A 20,302-nucleotide genomic window follows, 5' to 3' on the forward strand; every position below is an offset into this window, starting at 1 on the left:
GTGTTTGTGAGTGCTATATATGTGTGCAGAAATATCTAATTGTGACTCATCAATAAACGCAATACGGTAATTCGTGTAATGATTGCAAGGTATCCAAACTCGTTACATGAGGTGTAGCAAACAAATCAGCCAACTCGGCAGCTCCCCCCAGCGCTTAATGTCATATTGCACAGGTAAGTGATACACACACTTAACGGCTTCTTGAAAGAAAAATTTGATCTATCAACACAACAATGGACAAAACATGCATTGGCATAAAATAGGGTTGGAATATGGAAGTGGTAACACTTAAGAACGTGACAATATATAATAGATGTATACTTGACCACTTATACTGATGAAATGCAAAAGAAACGTGTCATTTATGACCTAATATCCCATTGATTTGTTTGTGAAATGCCTTAGATATTTTTATTCCTCATTCCAAATGATTCAATCTTTTAAAATCAAAGTCAAATAAGCCTAAAAATATAAACCCCTTTGCGAGCCTTTCATGATTTCCCCATTCCCGAATAGACGGAAATTGGTCAATTTGACGGTCGTTTTAACACTTTTCTCGGGGCGGCCGGGAGCGGTACTGCAGATCAGGCTCTCATAGGGTGTATCGTCTAGGCAGATAAAAATCATAAGATATACAACACATAAGGCTTAGAGTGCGTTAACACTTTGTCAAACAGGTCCAGACGTCTTCGCATGTTTAAAATGACCTTTAATACTTTCTAGAATACTAGTTGACATAAAACGGATGTTCTTTTAGGCGCCGCGCGAGGAGCCCTTGTAACATCCTAGTCCGCCCGTCGAAGCGCCACCTACATTCATGTACACATCACATCTCGAACATATTGAGTAGTTTATTTATATATGTGGACATCATCCATTTTCCTTTGACAACTCTAGACCTTTCCTCAGCTGTTCACCCACTTATCTATAAACATCTGAACACCAGAACACAAAATGATATATTACAAGAATATACCTACAAATAATAGACTGGTTATATTGACTGGTTTACATTGCACAAACCTTGGGTACGGGGAGGGGGAGCTTTCGGGAGAATATTTAGATAAGTTCAAAATGATCTGGGGTTTTATAATTTTGTATTTGCATTTAAGATCCCTACGGTAAAATGATGAATTCTAATTCAGATTTCATTCTATAACCACTAAACCTGACCCCGTATTACTGTTTATACAATATTCCATGGATAGAAACTTCTTAGACATAGCATATATTACAATTCAAAAGATACTTCATTGTTTAAGATGGTGTAACGAAACAGCTGGGTTCTTTTTTCCTACTTTTTCAACTGCCAAATATTATGTAAGCGCGGATGAAGATGAAGTCAGTGTGGCCCTATGTAATATCATTGTCATACTATATGTGTTTAAATTAACAACACAATGGCTTACGTTAGCTCTGAATATCTAGCTTAGTTTATCTGACCTATTCAAACTAGGCCCCTTTCAAAAGTAGGCCGCCATTTTGAGATGTGATCTCGCGAGAGCATAATCTGGTGTGAACGAACGAGATTTGGGACCCGGCCTGAGTAACTCATTTTCGTAGTAGACCTGTTTCGATAGCAAGAAGGAGCTTGGTCACACAACAAATAATCAGACCACAAGTGTCGAATTCCCTCAAACTCACCTTTATTATAAAGCACTAAGGTACATCAAAACACGTTTGCATAGTCTTGGGTCAGTCCGTACCAACTTAACATCAAAACATATACTAATGATTATTCTGTGACTGAAAGTTATCATATAAATATCATATGCACGAAAATGTAAGTTGAATTTCATGATTATATTATATTACTGTTTTCATGATGCCTTTTTCGCGTTGTTACATTTGCCACCCCTGTCTCGTAAATTATTAAGCAAAACCTCTTGATAATCTTATAAAAACACATCGAGAACGTAAAACAATGATAGATTCTATTACTAAAGTCAAATATGCTCACCGCTACATTATTGCCATTGTTCTGAAATATTTTTTTGTTGTTAGTACACTTATCTACCAAAACATGAAAGTACTAGTAAACTATGATTCGCTTGTCCACTATTAGTATCACTGCTCCAACAAAACCACCAATGATAACTCTAACTATCTGCTAATTCTATAAAAAAACTTACAACACCAAATCGTACACTGAATCAAAAGATAGACATGGTCATATATTCGTTGACTAGTAAATTCATATTGATATTTAAAGTATTCAGTTAATTATTTCTATAACATAAGCTGATATCTGTAGAACTGTGTTTGGCTTCTCTGTTGGCCACCTCTTGTTAGTAACACGAAGCTAGATCTACACTGTCGAAAGCCGTTCGGTGGAGGATTTGAAAGTACATATACAATTACTGATGCTACTACTGTTGTTACTGATAATGCTACTACTGCTGCTACTGATGCTGATACTGATTCTACTGCTTATTCTACTGATGATGCTACTACCGGTGCTACTGTTCATGCCATTGCTGATGCTACTACTGATGCTTCTGCTGTGCTGATTCTACTGCTGATTTTACTATCTGATTTTACTGCTGATCCTACTGATGATGTAACTGCTGATTCTACTGCTGATGCTACTGCTGATTTTACTATCTGATTTTACTGCTGGTCCTACTGATGATGTAACAACTGAGTCTACTGCTGATGTAACTGCTGATGACTTGCAGCTTCCTGAAAAAGATGTATTCAGTCATCACATGCATGTTCTTCGTCGTAATAGATTTCGTATGTGAATAGAGAGCAAATGTGAGTATTGTAACACCCAATATCTACCACCATACCAGTGTCTTAAAGACCATCCGTTTATACAGTGATATATTTTGATTTTGATATTTTGCTATACACGTATGAAATATTCCCAAACGTTCCAGTAGATTCCTGCCAATTTGGCCCTTTCTGTCCTAAAACGATACAATTTTGATACTTTCCTTCAATAAGATATCAACTGCAAGACTACTTCTTTTCAAGACGAAGGAAACTTACAGGGTGAGATCGCTGTTCTTAATGCATCTTCCTTGCTTTAGGGGTGAAGACAGAACGACATTTTATCCTGTGTAACGCACTTCGCGGCACCACAGCAGTCGTCGTCTTTTGTACACGCAGCAAACGCAGCGTCACTGCACTAATTTTGAAAGAAAAAAAAACAAGAATCAATTTAAATTGTGACATGTCGACATTTCGAAAAAACACAATAAAAGTGGCAGCTAACGTTACATATTGAAACTAATAGCATGTAGACATGTGGTGTCTTGGATGAACTTTCTGAACATTACCAATGAGTTTTAAGTTGAAATATGGATCTCTTACCGCTTTCTTGTCCATAGTGTTGTCCTGTAACAAATGTGAAAAAAAAACAATTTATGTAAATGAGCTTTGGTGACACGGCATCATCTATACGATATTCAAAAAAGTATTTTCAAAGAAATTTTTGAAACAAAAAACAAGATAAATCTGTTATTAAAGCGACATTCTAGTATGGCATTGGGTTCATGGCACTGGCGTTCTCTTCTAAATTACATACTTAATTATCGTATGGCTGTATGTCAAACTTCTGTAATTCTTCGCTATCACTATCAATATGCAATACTAGTATCTGTTTCAAAAATATTCTCTTAATATCCACCGACACGTCTTTTCAACCACAAGACCTCCCTATCAACCAGAATTCGTGACCATAACTGGTTCGGAACACGCACGAGATATCAAAACCAGGAGCTCCTCTGCAGTACCTTAGAAAACCGCTTGGGTGGCCAAAATCTAACCGTTCGAGATAGCATCAAGACCATAGCTTGTCCAGAACAAAATATATCAGTATCATAGAAAGCCGCTAGGGGGCCCAGAATCTAACCATTTTGAGATCTATCAAGACCTGCCTACAAACCAAATATTATAACTATCCATACAAGCATTCTCGAATAATTAGCTTTACAGACACACGGACACGGACAAAAACATAACCATCAACTCACCTTCAGGTACTGCTGATAAACAGCCAGACTCTCTTTGACAAGACTTCTGCGCTCTTGTTCCTCGTCAGATGCAGAGGAGTCCTCTTCAGATGAGCTGTCGTCGCCTGTAGAAGTGACATACATTCCACATGTAATATATGTATAATAACCTTCTAATATCCTATGTTTTTGCCCGCTTTGTCAAACATAATCAGATAAACACCTATGATTTTGGCTTTGCCTTTTGCTCCTTTTAATTATGAGTAAAGCGTTGTAATAATAACTAGCATGTCTTTTTGGTTAATCCACTTACGCTGTATCTAACTTGTTTTATTTGATAGTAAGCTACCTCTACGTGCTATCCAAGATTTACCAATAACCCCTACAGGAAAGATGATGAGCACGTTATCTGCGTGGTATCTTAAATGTTCTTACCATCCTGTTTCTTCAGCATGGTCAGGGTTTTCTTCACCAGCTGAAGACTTGATCCGAACCAGTCCTTCTTCTTTTTCTTGTCGTCGTCATCGCTGTCGCTGCTCTCACTGCTGTCGCTGCTGTCGCTGCTGTCGCTGCTGTCGCTGCTGTCACTGCTATCGCTGTCGTCGCTGTCCTCATCACTCTTCTTGGATTTAAGCATCTGGACCAATTCTTGGGCTTTCTTATCCGCAACCGTGCCCTTCTGATTCTGGTCGATCAGACTGTAGAGCCGTTCTGCCAGGCGACGTTCTTCATCATCATCTTCGTCAGAGGAGGAGGAATCATCATCGGAGGAGGATGAGGAGTCATCTCTCTTCTTGTCATCTTCATCAGAGGAGGAGGAGTCTTCCTCGGAGGAGGATGAGAAGATGTCATCCAAAATTCCCTTCTTTTTATCTTCGTCAGAGGATGAAGAGTCATCGTCATCAGAGGAGGAGGAGGAGTCGTCATCCTGTCTCTTCTTTTTATCTTCGTCCGAGGAGGAGGAGGAGGAGTCATCGTCATCAGAAGAGGAGTCGTCGTCCTGTCTCTTCTTTTTATCTTCGTCATCAGAGGAGGAGGAGGAGTCATCGTCATCAGAGGAGGAGGAGGAGTCGTCCTGCCTCTTCTTTTTATCTTCGTCCGAGGAGGAGGAGGAGGAGTCATCGTCATCAGAGGAGGAGGAGGAGTCGTCCTGTCTCTTCTTTTTATCTTCGTCATCAGAGGAGGAGGAGGAGTCATCGTCATCAGAGGAGGAGGAGGAGTCATCCTGTCTCTTCTTTTTATCTTCGTCCGAGGAGGAGGAGGAGGAGGAGTCATCGTCATCAGAGGAGGAGGAGGAGTCATCCTGTCTCTTCTTTTTATCTTCGTCATCAGAGGAGGAGGATGAGTCATCGTCATCAGAGGAGGAGGAGGAGTCGTCCTGTCTCTTCTTTTTATCTTCGTCATCAGAGGAGGAGGAGGAGTCATCGTCATCAGAGGAGGAGGAGGAGGAGGAGTCATCCTGTCTCTTCTTTTTATCTTCGTCCGAGGAGGAGGAGGAGTCATCGTCATCAGAGGAGGAGGAGTCGTCCTGTCTCTTCTTTTTATCTTCGTCATCAGAGGAGGAGGAGGAGTCATCGTCATCAGAGGAGGAGGAGGAGTCGTCCTGTCTCTTCTTTTTATCTTCGTCCGAGGAGGAGGAGGAGTCATCGTCATCAGAGGAGGAGGAGGAGTCGTCCTGTCTCTTCTTTTTATCTTCGTCACCAGAGGAGGAGGAGGAGTCATCGTCATCAGAGGAGGAGGAGGAGTCATCCTGTCTCTTCTTTTTATCTTCGTCCGAGGAGGAGGAGTCATCGTCATCAGAGGAGGAGGAGGAGTCGTCCTGTCTCTTCTTTTTGTCTTCGTCCGAGGAGGAGGAGGAGTCATCGTCATCAGAGGAGGAGGAGTCGTCCTGTCTCTTCTTTTTATCTTCGTCCGAGGAGGAGGAGGAGTCATCGTCATCAGAGGAGGAGGAGGAGTCATCGTCATCAGAGGAGGAGGAGTCGTCCTGTCTCTTCTTTTTATCTCCGTCCGAGGAGGAGGAGGAGTCATCGTCATCGGAGGAGGAGGAGGATGAGAAGATGTCATCCAAAATGTTCTTTTTATCTTCGTCAGAGGATGAGGAGGAGGAGTCATCGTCATCAGAGGAGGAGGAGGAGTCTTCCTCGGAGGAGTCACGTTCATCAAAAAATGAGGAATATAGAGTTCCCTTTTTCTCTGCCCAAGCCTTATCAGCTTCAACATACTCTCGGATTGCTTTGGCTGTCTTCAACTCATTGGAGGACAGTTCTCCTTTCTTGCTGAACTGCTTCTCAAACTGAAGACTGTCCAGGAGGTCGTCCATGAAAGCGCTCCGTTTTCCTACTTCCTCTTCATTCGAACGGTATTCTTGTGCCGTCAGACCTTTCTTCTTGGCCTCCCATGCTTTTCCGTACTTCAAGAATTCACGCACTTCGTTTGCCATTTTAAGCCCGCGCTCGTGCAGTTGACCATTACTGGAGAACAGCTTTTCGAAGTCGTGCGCTTTTTGCAGATCGGCCATGAACGCTTCCCTCTTCTCATTCGATCCATCCTCTTTCTTCTTCAAAATAGAATTCAGCAGGTTTTCTTCCAAGTTCACCGCTTGCGTTTCTTGAATACCTGCAACACAAGGGTAACAAAGAAATCAATGGAGTTACCAAGAAGGTATCTACAACTTAATAACAAGTGGACCTGATATAGATGACGTTTCAAATATATTTCAGTGAAAAAAAGTTAAAGGATACTAACAATTTTAAGGGCAAGATTTCCTTCATGAATGTTTGATCTTGTAATTCAAATGTCAACAGTGTCAGTGACAATACTGTTGACAATGCCACACTGTGAATCGTTTTCTAAGTCAAATAAATGTAAACTCAATTTAATATATCAGCACACAGCCTAATGGCTAGTTGCATGTTTTCCACACTATTCATGATAACACTCGGCCTGATTCACCCGTATATCTTACCAGACCTCCTTGATCCTTCTTTCCCGGCTGTTAATTTCTCACAAAACGCTTCATTTTCGTCCGAGCCATCATCGCATTGGGGGTTTCCATCGCAGATATTATCGAAGGGAATACACTGTCCGTCTAGACACGCGAAGTCGGAACCGCAGTCTTCACACCCCTCTTCGTCTGAATTGTCTCCGCAGTCGTCGTCACCGTCACACACTTGGTCGCCCGCGATGCATTTTTGATTGCGGCAGTTGAACTCGAAGGTCCCACAAGGCCTTGTTTCTGCACAAACCGGGATCAGATGCAGATACTTTTACCCAAACACCATGGTCTAGATCTTATGAATCTTTATACCGATAAAGCTCAGTCGACACACGAATCTGTACGACTTTAGACACGTAGTACAAAAGACATTGGGGACGGACTAGGGTAGGCCTGCGAGGGTTGATTTTCACCTTGGGTTCAGTCGGATCAACAAAGGATCAGCAGTGAGCCATTCATGTCCTTGATCTGTTAGTTGCCATGGGATAAGCTGCCTCATCTCGTCAATGGGGTAGTCGGGTTGCAGTCACCAAGGGTAGTGAGGGTTGTGGCTGCCAAAGCGCGGTAGGGTTGCAGTGACCAGGCGTTAACGTTATCTCAGCCAGATGACGCACACGATGGATACCACCGATGGGGGTACAATGATGGGGGAGAGGGGTGTTTAGTCAACAGAGACGGGGGCCGGTACCGACTTCCAACCACCTTTGACCCGGTGCTCATGTTACACTTCCGGAAGGTGACGTGTGTTGAGCATCCGGGTCCTCAATCAACCTGGGGAAGACCAGTAACATAAGGGATAGCTTCCTCATCTGGGGGATGGAATAGACTAATGGACACCAAAACGACAAACTTCGGGGAGGTAAGTGGTGTGGAAAGAACTCTTTACTGGAGAGAAACCGGCCCTTGCCATCATCCACCGGGTATTGTCAGGTTTCTAGTCCACTGTTATTGGAGATCACACCAAAAGCCAGGGTTTTAACCGGAGATGAATGGGTGCAACTTGTGGGAGTGAAACGTTCAAATTTTCACCTGTGATGATAAATGTATTCTTCTTATCACGTCAGTGATTTCTCACCAACGACTCGGTCACACTCGTCGTTGGTTTTGATGTCGTAGAATTTTCAAGCAAGCTGTGAAAGAAGCAACCACCGGACAGCATTTTCGGTAGCAAAACAGCTTGATTTTATACCATAAATACACGACTATCGCCAAGAATGCAATCATTGTGCGATCGTATCACGACCATATGACGAATGTGACCAGATCCTCACGTAGAAAAAGTTACCCCCCTACCCCAACAAATGTTGCACAAATGTTACCGTACCGTCATCTCGCTTCCAGACGGGATACCCCTGAACCACCGCCGCGGTCAGCACTAGACACAGAAGGTAGATGGCCTTCATCCTGTCAGATCAACTTTCAGCGTCCTGTGGAGAAAAATAGACAAACGTTTGTGTCTGCTGTAACAACACTCTTTGGTTGTACACAACTCGAAGCGGGGTTTTTTTCACCGACATTTAGGCGACCGTCTGTCGCCTTCCTCAAGGCAATGCTGGTTCTTTCACAACAAGTATGAAATCTTACAGGCACTGACGATAATCAGTCCAATTGTTTATCTTGTAGCTAACTTGACCATTGCGTATTGCACATTAGATTTTGGGTCAAATTAGAACATTTTTGAAGGTCTACTGTAGCAAAACAACCAGGCAACCCTAATAATGATAGTGAAGTCCTTGGGAAGATAGCACGTTCGCGCGCGCACACACACACACACACACACACACACACACGCGCGCGCGCACACACACACACACACACACACACACACACACACACACACACACACACACACAAAGCAACCTATTCCATAAAGATACAGATTTGGTGAGGAATCCCAGAGATTCAAGTGCCTCTTGTGTAAGGTATTCTCTCTGTAGCATGCACGCTTTTCCGGGTGACTGACGTGTTGCACCCAGTCCGACAACTTTCTAATGGTGTACGAGGTGGGCGTATCCAGCACACCTTGTTCACGGGGTCATATAGTGTGTCAAACGAGTGCATTTGTTTGTAAATTGACTTGTAACCACCCATATGTGTCTTACAAAACATTATTACAAGCTGCTAAAAGAGCTGAACCTACACCACTTTATTCACGGCGTCAAACGCTACATGCTATCAAAATAGTCAAAACCATACAGCGTATCCAGAACAGAACATGCAAAAAACAGAACTTTCCTCTGTAGAACCAAGAAAGGTTGGTAGGATACCCAGAAAAAGCCTTGACCTTCGTCTTCCCCAGAACTATCCACAGCGTAAATATCATCACAATCATTCGATAGGCTGTTGAGTCTAGCTGGCCAACGTATAAGGAAACACAGCCACACGCACACGCACGCACACACAAACACACGCACGCACACACACACACACACACACATTAATACATTAACACATTAACACATTAACACACACACACACACAAACACATAGAAACAGACACATATACACGCACACACACACACACACACGCACACACACACACACATTAATACATTAACACACACACACACTGTACCTCCATTCATGTAATCAGCGTTATTGGACAGTTCTACGTGATTTCAGAAATCTTAGCAGACAGCGAGTTAACCGCGAGGCAATACCACCTTTCTAATTACCCGTACTACCCTATGATTATGCGCATTCCACAATGACAGACAAGCGTACCACCAGAAAAAACAAGAGCGCACCAACAAAAATTCCATTTTTAGCCAATGAACACCTTATCAATCAACTATTTGAAATTAATATTTCCAATGTTTGACTGCAGTGATATTCTAGTTGCATTTACTATTTAGGATGCATTTAAATCGTTATGTTGTTAGTGACAGATGGCGGTGTGTAAATGCTTAACGACCGGCCTTGCCCCTAGGGCTCACTAAATGGTTCAAAGTTGACAACGTACATTGTATAGATGGATGCAAAACAGTGGAGTCATTGTAGTGTGTGACAAGCGTTACTTTGTGACATTTATAGAACACTTGGTGGAGATATTGGTCAATTTCGGCGTTAGAAATACTGGCACAATGGTTGATCTCCCTCTCTCTTTCGCTCTCTCTCTCTTTTCTCTCGTCTCTCTTCTATCTCTTTCTCTCTCAATCTCAATATTTCTCTCTATCTCTTTCATCCTCTTAAATGGGATTCGTGGCAAAATCAAACTAAAAAGTCATCACTGACATTAAAACACTTATAAATCTAAACATGACATAAACATTTGGCCAATCCGGCCTTGTTTTTTAATATCTTTGAGATTACAGTTAAATAGTTGAATCCATCACAAAATCGCCTATGTCTCTCTGGAGTGTTGTAAACTTGCAATATTTACTAGTTAAGATCCTCTATCCAAAGCAAAAATGGAGAAAAAAATGGTGTAATTAGAAATAACGAGGGTATTTGTTTTTACTTCTTGCTTCTTGGTTATTCGTTTAGACAAATACAAAACACCATTAATCAATATTGTTTGTGTCTGAGAAGAAAAATGTTATTAAGCAGTATTTGCGCCCATGGCGACGTTAGAAATGATTTTGTCTACCCTTTATGATTCAGGTTTATGTTGCTAAACAATCTTAATCTACACTAAGGAGCTCATTTTTCTTCTTTTTTGGATTGTAACTATCAAGAGAACGCACCGGCACTACCTAAAGATAGAGATAGTTTGGCCATATGCATCTTACAAATCAACCTCGTGACTAATTAACAAGTCGGGTGGCATATTTTGGTGTGCACGTGGAATGACAGGTATTCAACGAGGGGGTCATGGTGCAAAGGGTAGCCCTGTCTCTTCAAGCGATTATTCTAGGCACTCAACTTTCTAGAAATCAAACAAACCAAAACATAATGTGCTGATATTTGAACAACGGCTGTACATTTTTTTTTTTGCATGCAGTGTATCAAACAACTATATTCAAAGCAAAGCGCATGCACAGATCAATGTGGGACGACACAAAGCTAATGCCTGTAGGGTGCACGTGCTGGTTTTCCGTTGTACTACACAATAGTGACCATCGCGATCTACCGTATCGGGATATCTTTTGTCATTTTCAGAATTTGATACACACATTTTGATGCACCAAGAAAATAAAGGGATGATTAGGAAGCAATAAAGACCACATAAAGAATACACATGATTGTTAAGATTATTCTGTCGCACCAGATCTTGTTGATAGAGGTCATTTGATTTCAGATTTGACTGGGGCGTGTCTTTCGTACAACACTCAATACCCAAGAGTACGATTTAGTACGATGCTTAAAGCGGGTATCTTACTGAAGCTGCGACGCGTTGGCGACTGGGCGCTTTGAAAGAGTGATCAACGAATTTCATCGATTAAAAAAAAAAACAATTTTTTACGTTTTGTGTGCTTTGTTGTCTTTTTAGTCATAATTGTACGTGTTGCATGATATTCCCGTTATAAAATCAAGGGTAACACAAATCTCATTTAGAACGCAGTGAGGTCGCCAACGTGCCGCAATTCAGTGAGATATCCGCTTAACGCCACAGTTACAACGCAGTGAAAACAAATGGCACGAAGAGATGCAATTGTTTCTAAAGGTATTCGCGACTTTCCACGGATCCTCTGCTGTAAAAGGCCGAAAGAACGTTTCTTAAGAACGTTACTTAAGATTCACTACATCTTCCTCATAAAGCAATACGCGTTCAGTGATATATATGTTTATGTACGAAGGGTATTTAAAACATCGTAAACACCCCCCCCCCCCCTCGGGATACCATTGTATGTGTTTTTTAGACCATATACGAATAATACTACTCTGATATCAATGCGCATGTCAACCGCTTATTATGACAAGTAAACCATACTCTGTATTGGGTTTTCATACCCTAATCATGTAAAACAGATCTTATTAGTCATAACACTGCATGTTTGAATACTGGACTTTGGTTGGAAGTTTTATCAGAAAAAAATTGTTGATTATACTTTGTTCAGTAGTACACGTTGATGAAAAAATTTTTTTTTTGAAGATGCCCCCTTAATATCACCTTTTTATCATCAATAGAAATGTTAATGATTGCTTCTTTCAAAACTCTGAGCGAGCAGGTACAATATGACCCTTTCTGTGTGCATTTGTACCATATTCTGAGACAGAATTTTCAAGGTTACGTTACATACATGACCGGAGGCACCGTATTCAAAAGCAACTCTCTTTGTCTCACGTTACAGCGGTAAAGATGGGCGTAATATATTATCTATTATCCTGTTAGAATAGATAGACTTTATCATCGAGTCTTCGAAACATTTTACTCAAAGTTTTAGCAACATCGTTCCACGCACTTTGATACAAAACCTTGATATAAAAAAAACGCCTTGCCTTTTTCTCAACGTTTTTTCATTCAAAATTCAAAAATGCTTTATAGATGGTTAACTGTCTAATCAGGCCAATGTAGTGCGTTATAGTAAATTTACGTCGCCGAATTGAGCTTCTGTCACCCGTACACAATTCGTGCCACCGAGCTACAAGTGAAAGTCGTGTCACGCCCACATATGCCCGCCATTATCTCTCAGAACGTCTGTTTTTTGTACACACCCCGCGCACTGTTTCGTAGCCTAAATCAATTCCTTAACTCTGATAAGACAAAAGGATACAACTTACTTTCAGAAATGAAGATGTTTCCCTGAGCTGCAAGAAGATCCGTGGTCTTCCTTTCAGCTCGTCTTGAAATGGGACACTCGCCGCGTCCCTGTGAAAAACTTGTCGCACAAAGACCAGTTGGTACCGCAGGAATCGTCCAACTGTACCGAATGCATGGGGGTACTCGTGAACATTTTACATCAATTTTCGTAAAGTCAGACCTAAACAATCAACAGAAAGGTAGGTGGTAGAAAAGTATTCTATAAATTATTCAACAAAATTTCTATATGTGTCATAATAGGCGTCTACGCAGAGTTCTTGGACGAATATAGTTAACGAAAAGTATTGCTTACCCCCTTCAGATGAGTAAAGTTGGTATGTGCAACAAAAAACAAGTCAAACAACTTTCTCTTCTACAGCTCTAATCACGTTTGCCCGCAGGACCTCTAAAGACCCTCAATTAAGACATTTGTCCTTGATTAGCTGCGTTCTGCGTACAAAACTACAATTTTCACCATCACAAAAATCGCAGAAGACCTTCAGCAACCGCCACTGGGTTATATTTCCAAAAATAAAAGTAAAATCGTGTGTTTTGTAGCGTTGGATTGTTTTTGTACAAAGTTTGGGGCGAGTGCAGTAAGGTATTCACAAACACAATTAGGCACCCTCTAGGCAAATTTCTCTAAGTGTGCTTTCTCGGAGAGGTGAGAGGTTGCATTGTCACCAACTGTCAGAATCATTGATGTGAAGATCACGCATGTTTTGGATTGCAGATATGTACGTTTCTCTGTAAAACATGGCATAAGACTGGCTGTATCATAAGCATCTTAAAGCCCCATCTGACTGGACCCGTGGCACGCTGGCGATATCGCTGCGACCGGGTGCTTTTACAGAGCACTGAACGAATTTCATCGATAAAAACGAATCATTTTACACTTTGTGTATTTTGTTGTCTTTTTAGTCATGCTTGTACGTTCAGCATGATATTCCTATTATAAAGTCAAGAGTAACACACATCCACTTTAGGACGCAGCGACGCCGCCAACATATCTAGTGTGATAGGGGCTTTACGTAGATTTCGGAATCTCACTACTACAAAGCAAAACAATGGGCTTATTGAGCGCGTTGATTCTCTAACTGAAGATTCATCATGTTAACTTACAATCAAGTTCCCCGCCCAAAATATGTGTAAGTGTTCGTTACTAAGATGTTTTGCCAACTGTTACACTAGGCGAAGAATAGCGTCATTATTTCAAGGTCAATGAGGTTTAACTGGGTTCACTTGTCAAAGATAGAGTCCATGGGAACATGGAGGTCTATCGGGAGGTGATAGGGGGACGCTGGGAAGGAAAACAAAATGGCGGCGACCAGGATAACATTTTTTACCTTATAGATACAATCAAATCTATGCTCTCTTAGTGCCAGGCATGTAGGGCAATAATACATATTGTCGGAAGTATTGTCGAAAATGTTACTCCTGGGACGAGTAAAAGCTATTCGAAAAGTTTTTAATAGATAGTGTTATTTGTAAGCAGTTGTATGCAAGTGTATGAGAGGCTCTTACCCAAGCCCCCCAGGCCTATATATACCTTCTGTTTCGTCCATTTAGAACATAATGACGAAATTACCTAGCAACAACAGTAGATTCTTCCTAAGTGTGTCATTAGTTCGCTGTTGCAGGACTAACTTCTGTCGTACAATGTGTTCGACGAAGTATGTGGTTATACAGTAAACTCTCCTTGAGTGTTATTCGTTCACAAATGTAGGACTTGCTTCTGTCGTACAATGTGTTCGACGAAGTATGCGGTTATACAGTAAACTCTTCGTAAGTGTCATTTGTTCACAAATGTAGGACTAACTTCTGTCTTACAATGTGTTGGACTAAGTATGTGGTTATTCGTTATGATGGTTTAATTGTGCATATATTGTGGCCCACGTGAGGTCGAAAGTAATCTCTCAAGAGTTCAGACTTTACTCGAGATGTATACGAAATTGGCCAAATAAGGAGAATGATTTGTCAAAAGATTAGCTGGATATAGATTTAACGTAACATCCTGGGTTGCATATGTGCATGTGGAATATTTCCAATGTGTCCCTTTTTCTCAGTTTTTCTGTATTCTGCACATTTTGCTCCATCTATGACATGCAACTAACTGTGTATTTTATGTTTAACACATTATCATTGTATGGAAGTCTCGTATCCCCCAATTCCTAGAAAGAACAGGTACAAAATGGTTGTGCCAAGTAATCGCGAAAGGAAAGTCCAGGGGGCGGGGCCGGGGGGGGGGGGGGGGGGTAGGGGTTAGCCGCGGTTGTCGGGTAAGGTGCTGGGAGGACAATAAACCCTTATCACACCCGCTGCATGTTGAGTACCCTGTGCCTTTGGCCCCTTCCCATTAAGTTGGTATTTTCCGAAGCTGGTGTGTTATGCCGAAGCCGGTTATACGGGCTGTATAGATACAGATATATGGTTAAAAGTTACAAATACCTGTTACCGGCTGTAGTGCTGTTTGTGTGTTTTTGCACATCCGAATGTTTCCTCAAAATATGATATGCGCATGTTTTTAGGCGAGATTTCATTTTCACTACTGCTTCTTGCACGCAAAGACGTGAATGCTTTGATCGTTAGATATATAATAATGCGCTGTTATCCGTTTTTTTTTAACGTGGAGCTACTTTATCAGGTAAAATAACTTTGACGCCAGTAGCGTACGACAGTTCGCATATGCATCCTCCAAGAATTTTGTTTAACCTTTAGCACTCTGAAGTAACCGTTTGGCATCCAATTCCCTACTGGTTACAGAGTTAGGCAGCAAGGAGATGGTTAACTATACCAGCCCAAAGCTGTGGCATTTGGGTAATCCTTAGCCTCTACCAGGCTCCAAAGTCAGGTCGCTGGAAAAAAAATAGAAATTGGCCAAATAGACGGATAACATGCCAGTGGAGTTGGTCCGCCAAATAAGTTAAATAGGTCGCAAACTGTAACTTCTTTGGTGGACCAACTCCTCTGGCATGTTATCCGTCTATTTGGCCAATTTCTAGTATTTTTCCAGCGACCTGTGGAGCCTGGTAGAGGCTAGTCCTTTGACACGCACTCAAACGTTTAGATTAATCACAGCCATAAACCGATGTGCCTTCAAGCCTTTACTTTTGTGCGTTTGTCAGAGACTGGTCAGGTGTGAAAGATAGCCCTAAGCGAACCAAAACGACACAATCCTTTAATTACACACTCCCGATCCTATACCTACTATCCACAGCTAACTCTATATTGTTCACTCGCTAAAAGTTCTTATCACTTCTGAAGTACGAATACTCACACACGTTATTAAAGTGATCACATAGAATGCAGTCAAAAAACACACAACACCATCAATGTCCTATTCCCACTTTTTTCCAACTCTATTCCTCATAAAAGCATACAAAATGTTCCATGTGCTACTAGCGCAACCTGTTATATAGCCACCATCATATTACCATCGTCCCTAAACACAGTGAACTATACTGTTCTGTTATCCCTTACAGTTATTGCGATTTTTGCTCCATGCATTGTTTTTGTAAGTCTACGTTCCTTTTGTTTGACTGTCCCTGTCTTTTTCACCGCCATTTTTCGGCGAGAGTCAGTGTACCTATTCCGTAACGTCTCCGTTCAATTCTGACCGAATTTCAGGAACGCCCGGTGTAGCAGGCCATGATATCCCCCTGGTCAGAACAGACCCAGGTATATTCTGGCCAGAGGTACATTCTCGTTCGTTACACCGTTGTTGGGCTTTTGTGCGTAGATGACATATTTTGTGAAACTGCAACGCATGGTTCCAAGTGTGAGTCTAATACTACTTGTTTTTTAAAGTATTGATTAACATAACTGGAACAATAAATTTCACCGCTAAACATCTATCTACTGTCCCTTTACCAGTCTGATAATCTAAATTTTGAAAATACTCCCGAATCTAATGAGTAATATTATTACCACTAACATCAGCCCCATGACTACGTACTGCACTATGCTATCTCATTCAAGAGGGATGATTTCTAGACATTTTGCCATTGGATGTCTGCTTCTTTCTTCAATTCTTGGCCTTCTTGCTCTTCTCCCAAGCTTGGCCAATCTTCAGGAACTCACGGGCTTGTTGGGCCACCTTGCTTTCTTGGGCAGACATCTTCCCTTTCTTGTAGAACTGCTTCTCGAACTGCAGCGTTTCCTTGAGGTTGTTCAGGAATCCGCTTCGCTTCTCTTGTTCGCCTTCGTTGGAGCGGCTCTCTTGTACCTTCAGCCCCTTCTTCTTTGCCTCCCAGGCCTTCCCAGACTTCAAGAAGTCGCCAACTGCCTTTGCTGCCTTCCGCTCGTGTTGTGACAGCTTCCCTTCGTGGGAGAACTTCTTCTCGAAGTCGATGGTTTTTTGCAGATCGGACAGGAGGCTATCCCTCCGGCCTTCGGCGTTCTTCTTCTCCTGCCAGGCTTGAGTGAATTCGCGATACTCGCGGACTACCTTAGCTGCCTTCTCTTCATTGGGGGACAGTTGACCCTTCTTGCTGAACTGCTTTTCAAACTGAACAGCGTTCAGGAGATCGCCCACGAAAGCGCCCCGCTTGCCAACCTCTTCTTCTTTAGAAGCTTCTTTTACGCTCAGGCCTCTCTTTTTTGCCTGCCATGCTTTTCCGGCCTTCAGAAAATCACGCACCACGCGTGCTGTTTTCAGCCCCTGATCGTGGAGTTGACCATTCTTGGAGAACTGCTTCTCGAAGGAACGCACTTTTTCCAGGTCGCTCATGAACGCATCCCTTTTCTCGTTGCTTTGCTCTTTAGCTGTAACAACAGATCACGTGCATTTCAAAGCTGTTTTCTTCAACCATGTGAAATGCAAATTCTTTGTGAAAGTGTAAACAGTGATATGTAACGCTACCCGTCACGTCTGACTGTAGAAATCTTTTGCCCAACAAATCTATTAGTTTGAACTTATTCTGAACTCCGTGGTTTGTATTTCACTCTTCAGTTACTGGATTATGAATCGTTCATTTCTTTGTTAATAAGCGATTAGATTCTACAAACTTGTGTTGATTTTGTATTCATAACAATGTATTGCCTTCGAAAAAAAACGTCTACTGTTTGCGAAAACGAGAAATAAAAATGCATATCAAGAAAATACACACTATATGGTTAATTTTTTGTGTGTCTTTTGTTGTCTTTTATATCATAGTTTTCGTTCCCACAATCTACCCGGCCGGGCCCTGGATTGGAAATGAGACCGAAGTATAAAACAGCCTGTATAGTTTAATGCTCTTTGTAGATTACGGAATATCAACGTACCGTCTCGCTTCACACGACCTCCTTGCACAACAGCCACGGTCAGCACCAGGCACATGAGGTAGACTACCTTCATCTTGGCAGTTCAGCTTTCAGCGTTCTTTGGAGTAAAAACGGACAAACCTAAACGTTTGTGTCTGCTGTAACAATGAAGAAAGAGAGTTTGGGAAAAGACTTTCTGGTTCTGTCACAAGATGAAAATCGTACAAACGTGTGGAAAATATTTTTACAAAGAATGGAAACGTTTGAGAAATTGTGGGTGTTACAGTGATCTTGTTCGATTTCAGATGCCCTCTCTCTGTGATAAGCAAGCTTTCACGGGGGTCGCTGGCTTGGTACCCAACCCTGTCCAACAAGTTTTTGATAAAGGCAGTAATTTAAGGGGGCGTATTCAGCAGTCTTCCGTGGTAAAATGATGGTTCAACCGTACTAACTCAGAAATGGAGTAGCAACTATTCATGTATCTTCAAATCACTTCAAATCAAAGGGCTTCAGTATAAGACACTCGCTGAGGCTCTGAAAGGCAGTTGAAGTTTTGTATCTTCTTTCCGGGGCAGTCTTTTGTACCTTACTCAGGGCAAGGTTACGACATCTAAGTTATCTTTTCAAAATTAAAGATGTAGACATGCATTCCTTCCGAGCATAAAAGAATACATATACTTATGTCTAAATAAGGCCGAAGAAGGGCCATCTTAGTAGTAATTCGCAGCTATCTACCCTTACCTTACCCGTTCACAGACTTCTCCAGTCGGTGTCGAACCACAAGTGAAAGCTGCATGCCCATGCCACCTACCCACGCCCCTTCCCCAACTCTTCGTATCACCCTTCCTTTACGAATCTTGTGATTCAAACCCCTTCGCTTACTTCTAAACGGAGATAGAATGCCCCCTCCCCCAGTGACACACACAGCATATATAGCTACATTGAACATGGAAGAAGACTACAACTTACCGTCAAAAATGGAGCTACTAAAACTGAGACTAAAGAAGATCTATTATCTTCCCCCCAGCTCTTCTTCACTCTAGATAAGGCGGGAAAGGAGCTTCACAAATGACCTATTTTGACAATAGGGACCGTCCAACTTGAGTTGGGGGTAAAAATGTTATTTGTTTCCTGATAGGTAAAATAATTCTATTTTCAAACGATCAAAATAAATGTAGACTTGCAAGAAAAGTTGTGCTGCTACTAGAGTGTTGTTGTTTTGTTTTGACAATTAAAGGCTTGAAGATTACATTGTGTACTTTTTATTATCACCCCACCCCCCTAGATTACAAAATTGGCACATGCCTGCGGAAACAAGTCAGACAACTTTCCATTTCATGCCAGCCTAATTCCTTTTCATCCTTCGGTACTTTGCAGAGGGTAATAATTAAGGTGTTTTCCCCAATTATCTCTGGTCTGTGTGCAAAAACGTAATTCAAACCTTTACGAAGTTCGATAAACATCTTCATCAACGGTTATTACATTTAGTATACAATGATACAAGAAAAACCATAGTTTCTTTACATAATCGTATCACTTTTGTACATTATTTGGCACACATACGTAAAGATATTCCAGAAGAGATCCACACAGCCTCCAGGTTATTTCTCCACGCTTTCTGCCTCAGATAAACGGATGCACAATCACCTATTGTGTCAAAGATTGATGTACAGATAGTAATGACTGTTTTGGATAATAAGTATGAGCGCCGCTCTGCAACATAAAAGGCGTGTTGTGTTTTCAAACATTTACAACTAAGTATGTCATTTAAAAGCCAATCCAGTCAATAGAAATATAAAACGATGTATTTTGATCCATCGATGGCTAATGTGTAGAAATGTGTTACGAAAAGTATATGGTTGTTCACAACGACATTAGACACTGTGCAGGTGGTGTGGTCATTGTGGCCTCTGTATAGTTGAAAGCCTAAGGTGGTTTCTGGATGTCCCATTTTCTGGTGCCACTGAGCAGAAGATAGAAGCTGACAGGACCTGATGATGATAATTTCACCTTTTAGTCACCATTTTGAAATACACGAAAGTAAAAACTATATGCCATACCATTAAATGACACTTGTACATCGCACCCTTGAACAATCAAGTTTGAATATTGATGATAATAAAGATTTCTTCATAGTTCTTTATTTAGTATATGGTGTCAATACTCCTCGGTTTGCCAACAAATAAATGGTCGATTAAAAATTGTAGTAGCTAACTCAATAGACGCCAAAGCCTTTCCCCACCTATCACTACTATTACTACTTCCACTGCTACTACAACTAGTATCACTACCGCTACTTCTATTCATGATATTACAATACACTGACTGAAAACACAGCGTATTTTGAAATCTTTCAGAATAACATTGGACGTCTATGTTATAACTCCTGTCAAAGATGTTGATCAGATATTTCTGCCGAAG

At 41.4% G+C, this 20,302-nt stretch overlaps 2 protein-coding genes across 2 annotated transcripts; both read right to left on the reverse strand.

Annotated features, from left to right (window-relative positions):
* Window positions 1-1,629: 1,629 nt before the first annotated feature.
* On the reverse strand, window positions 1,630-12,754 carry LOC136447349 (dentin sialophosphoprotein-like). Its single transcript, XM_066446177.1, has 7 exons — window positions 12,619-12,754; window positions 8,279-8,381; window positions 4,395-6,575; window positions 3,981-4,084; window positions 3,319-3,342; window positions 2,995-3,133; window positions 1,630-2,682 (listed from the first exon to the last, which is right to left on the reverse strand). The coding sequence occupies exons 2-6, from the start codon at window positions 8,355-8,357 to the stop codon at window positions 3,032-3,034; spliced, it is 2,490 nt and encodes an 829-aa protein (XP_066302274.1). The 5' UTR covers window positions 8,358-8,381; window positions 12,619-12,754; the 3' UTR covers window positions 1,630-2,682; window positions 2,995-3,031.
* A 3,212-nt stretch (window positions 12,755-15,966) lies between these two features.
* LOC136447917 (uncharacterized) lies at window positions 15,967-18,644 on the reverse strand. Its single transcript, XM_066447055.1, has 3 exons — window positions 18,623-18,644; window positions 17,903-17,999; window positions 15,967-17,401 (listed from the first exon to the last, which is right to left on the reverse strand). Exons 2-3 carry the CDS (start codon window positions 17,973-17,975, stop codon window positions 16,662-16,664), a joined length of 813 nt encoding a protein of 270 aa, XP_066303152.1. The 5' UTR covers window positions 17,976-17,999; window positions 18,623-18,644; the 3' UTR covers window positions 15,967-16,661.
* Between the last annotated feature and the right edge of the window lie 1,658 nt (window positions 18,645-20,302).

The sequence above is a fragment of the Branchiostoma lanceolatum genome, chromosome 13 (genome assembly GCF_035083965.1).
Source record: "Branchiostoma lanceolatum isolate klBraLanc5 chromosome 13, klBraLanc5.hap2, whole genome shotgun sequence".
Taxonomy (NCBI): domain Eukaryota; kingdom Metazoa; phylum Chordata; class Leptocardii; order Amphioxiformes; family Branchiostomatidae; genus Branchiostoma; species Branchiostoma lanceolatum.

What these genes read in the sequence shown, in the direction of transcription:
- LOC136447349 (XM_066446177.1), bottom strand. Translation starts at nt 8,357, where the DNA reads ATGAAGGCCATCTACCTTCTGTGTCTAGTGCTGACCGCGGCGGTGGTT. An exon ending in CATGCTGAAGAAACAGGATG is followed by an intron (nt 4,085 to 4,394) that starts GTAAGAACATTT and finishes TCACTTCTACAG; the next exon opens with GCGACGACAGCTCATCTGAA. An exon ending in ACACTATGGACAAGAAAGCG is followed by an intron (nt 3,134 to 3,318) that starts GTAAGAGATCCA and finishes TTTCAAAATTAG; the next exon opens with TGCAGTGACGCTGCGTTTGC.
- LOC136447917 (XM_066447055.1), bottom strand. Translation starts at nt 17,975, where the DNA reads ATGAAGGTAGTCTACCTCATGTGCCTGGTGCTGACCGTGGCTGTTGTG. An exon ending in AGGTCGTGTGAAGCGAGACG is followed by an intron (nt 17,402 to 17,902) that starts GTACGTTGATAT and finishes CTGTTGTTACAG; the next exon opens with CTAAAGAGCAAAGCAACGAG.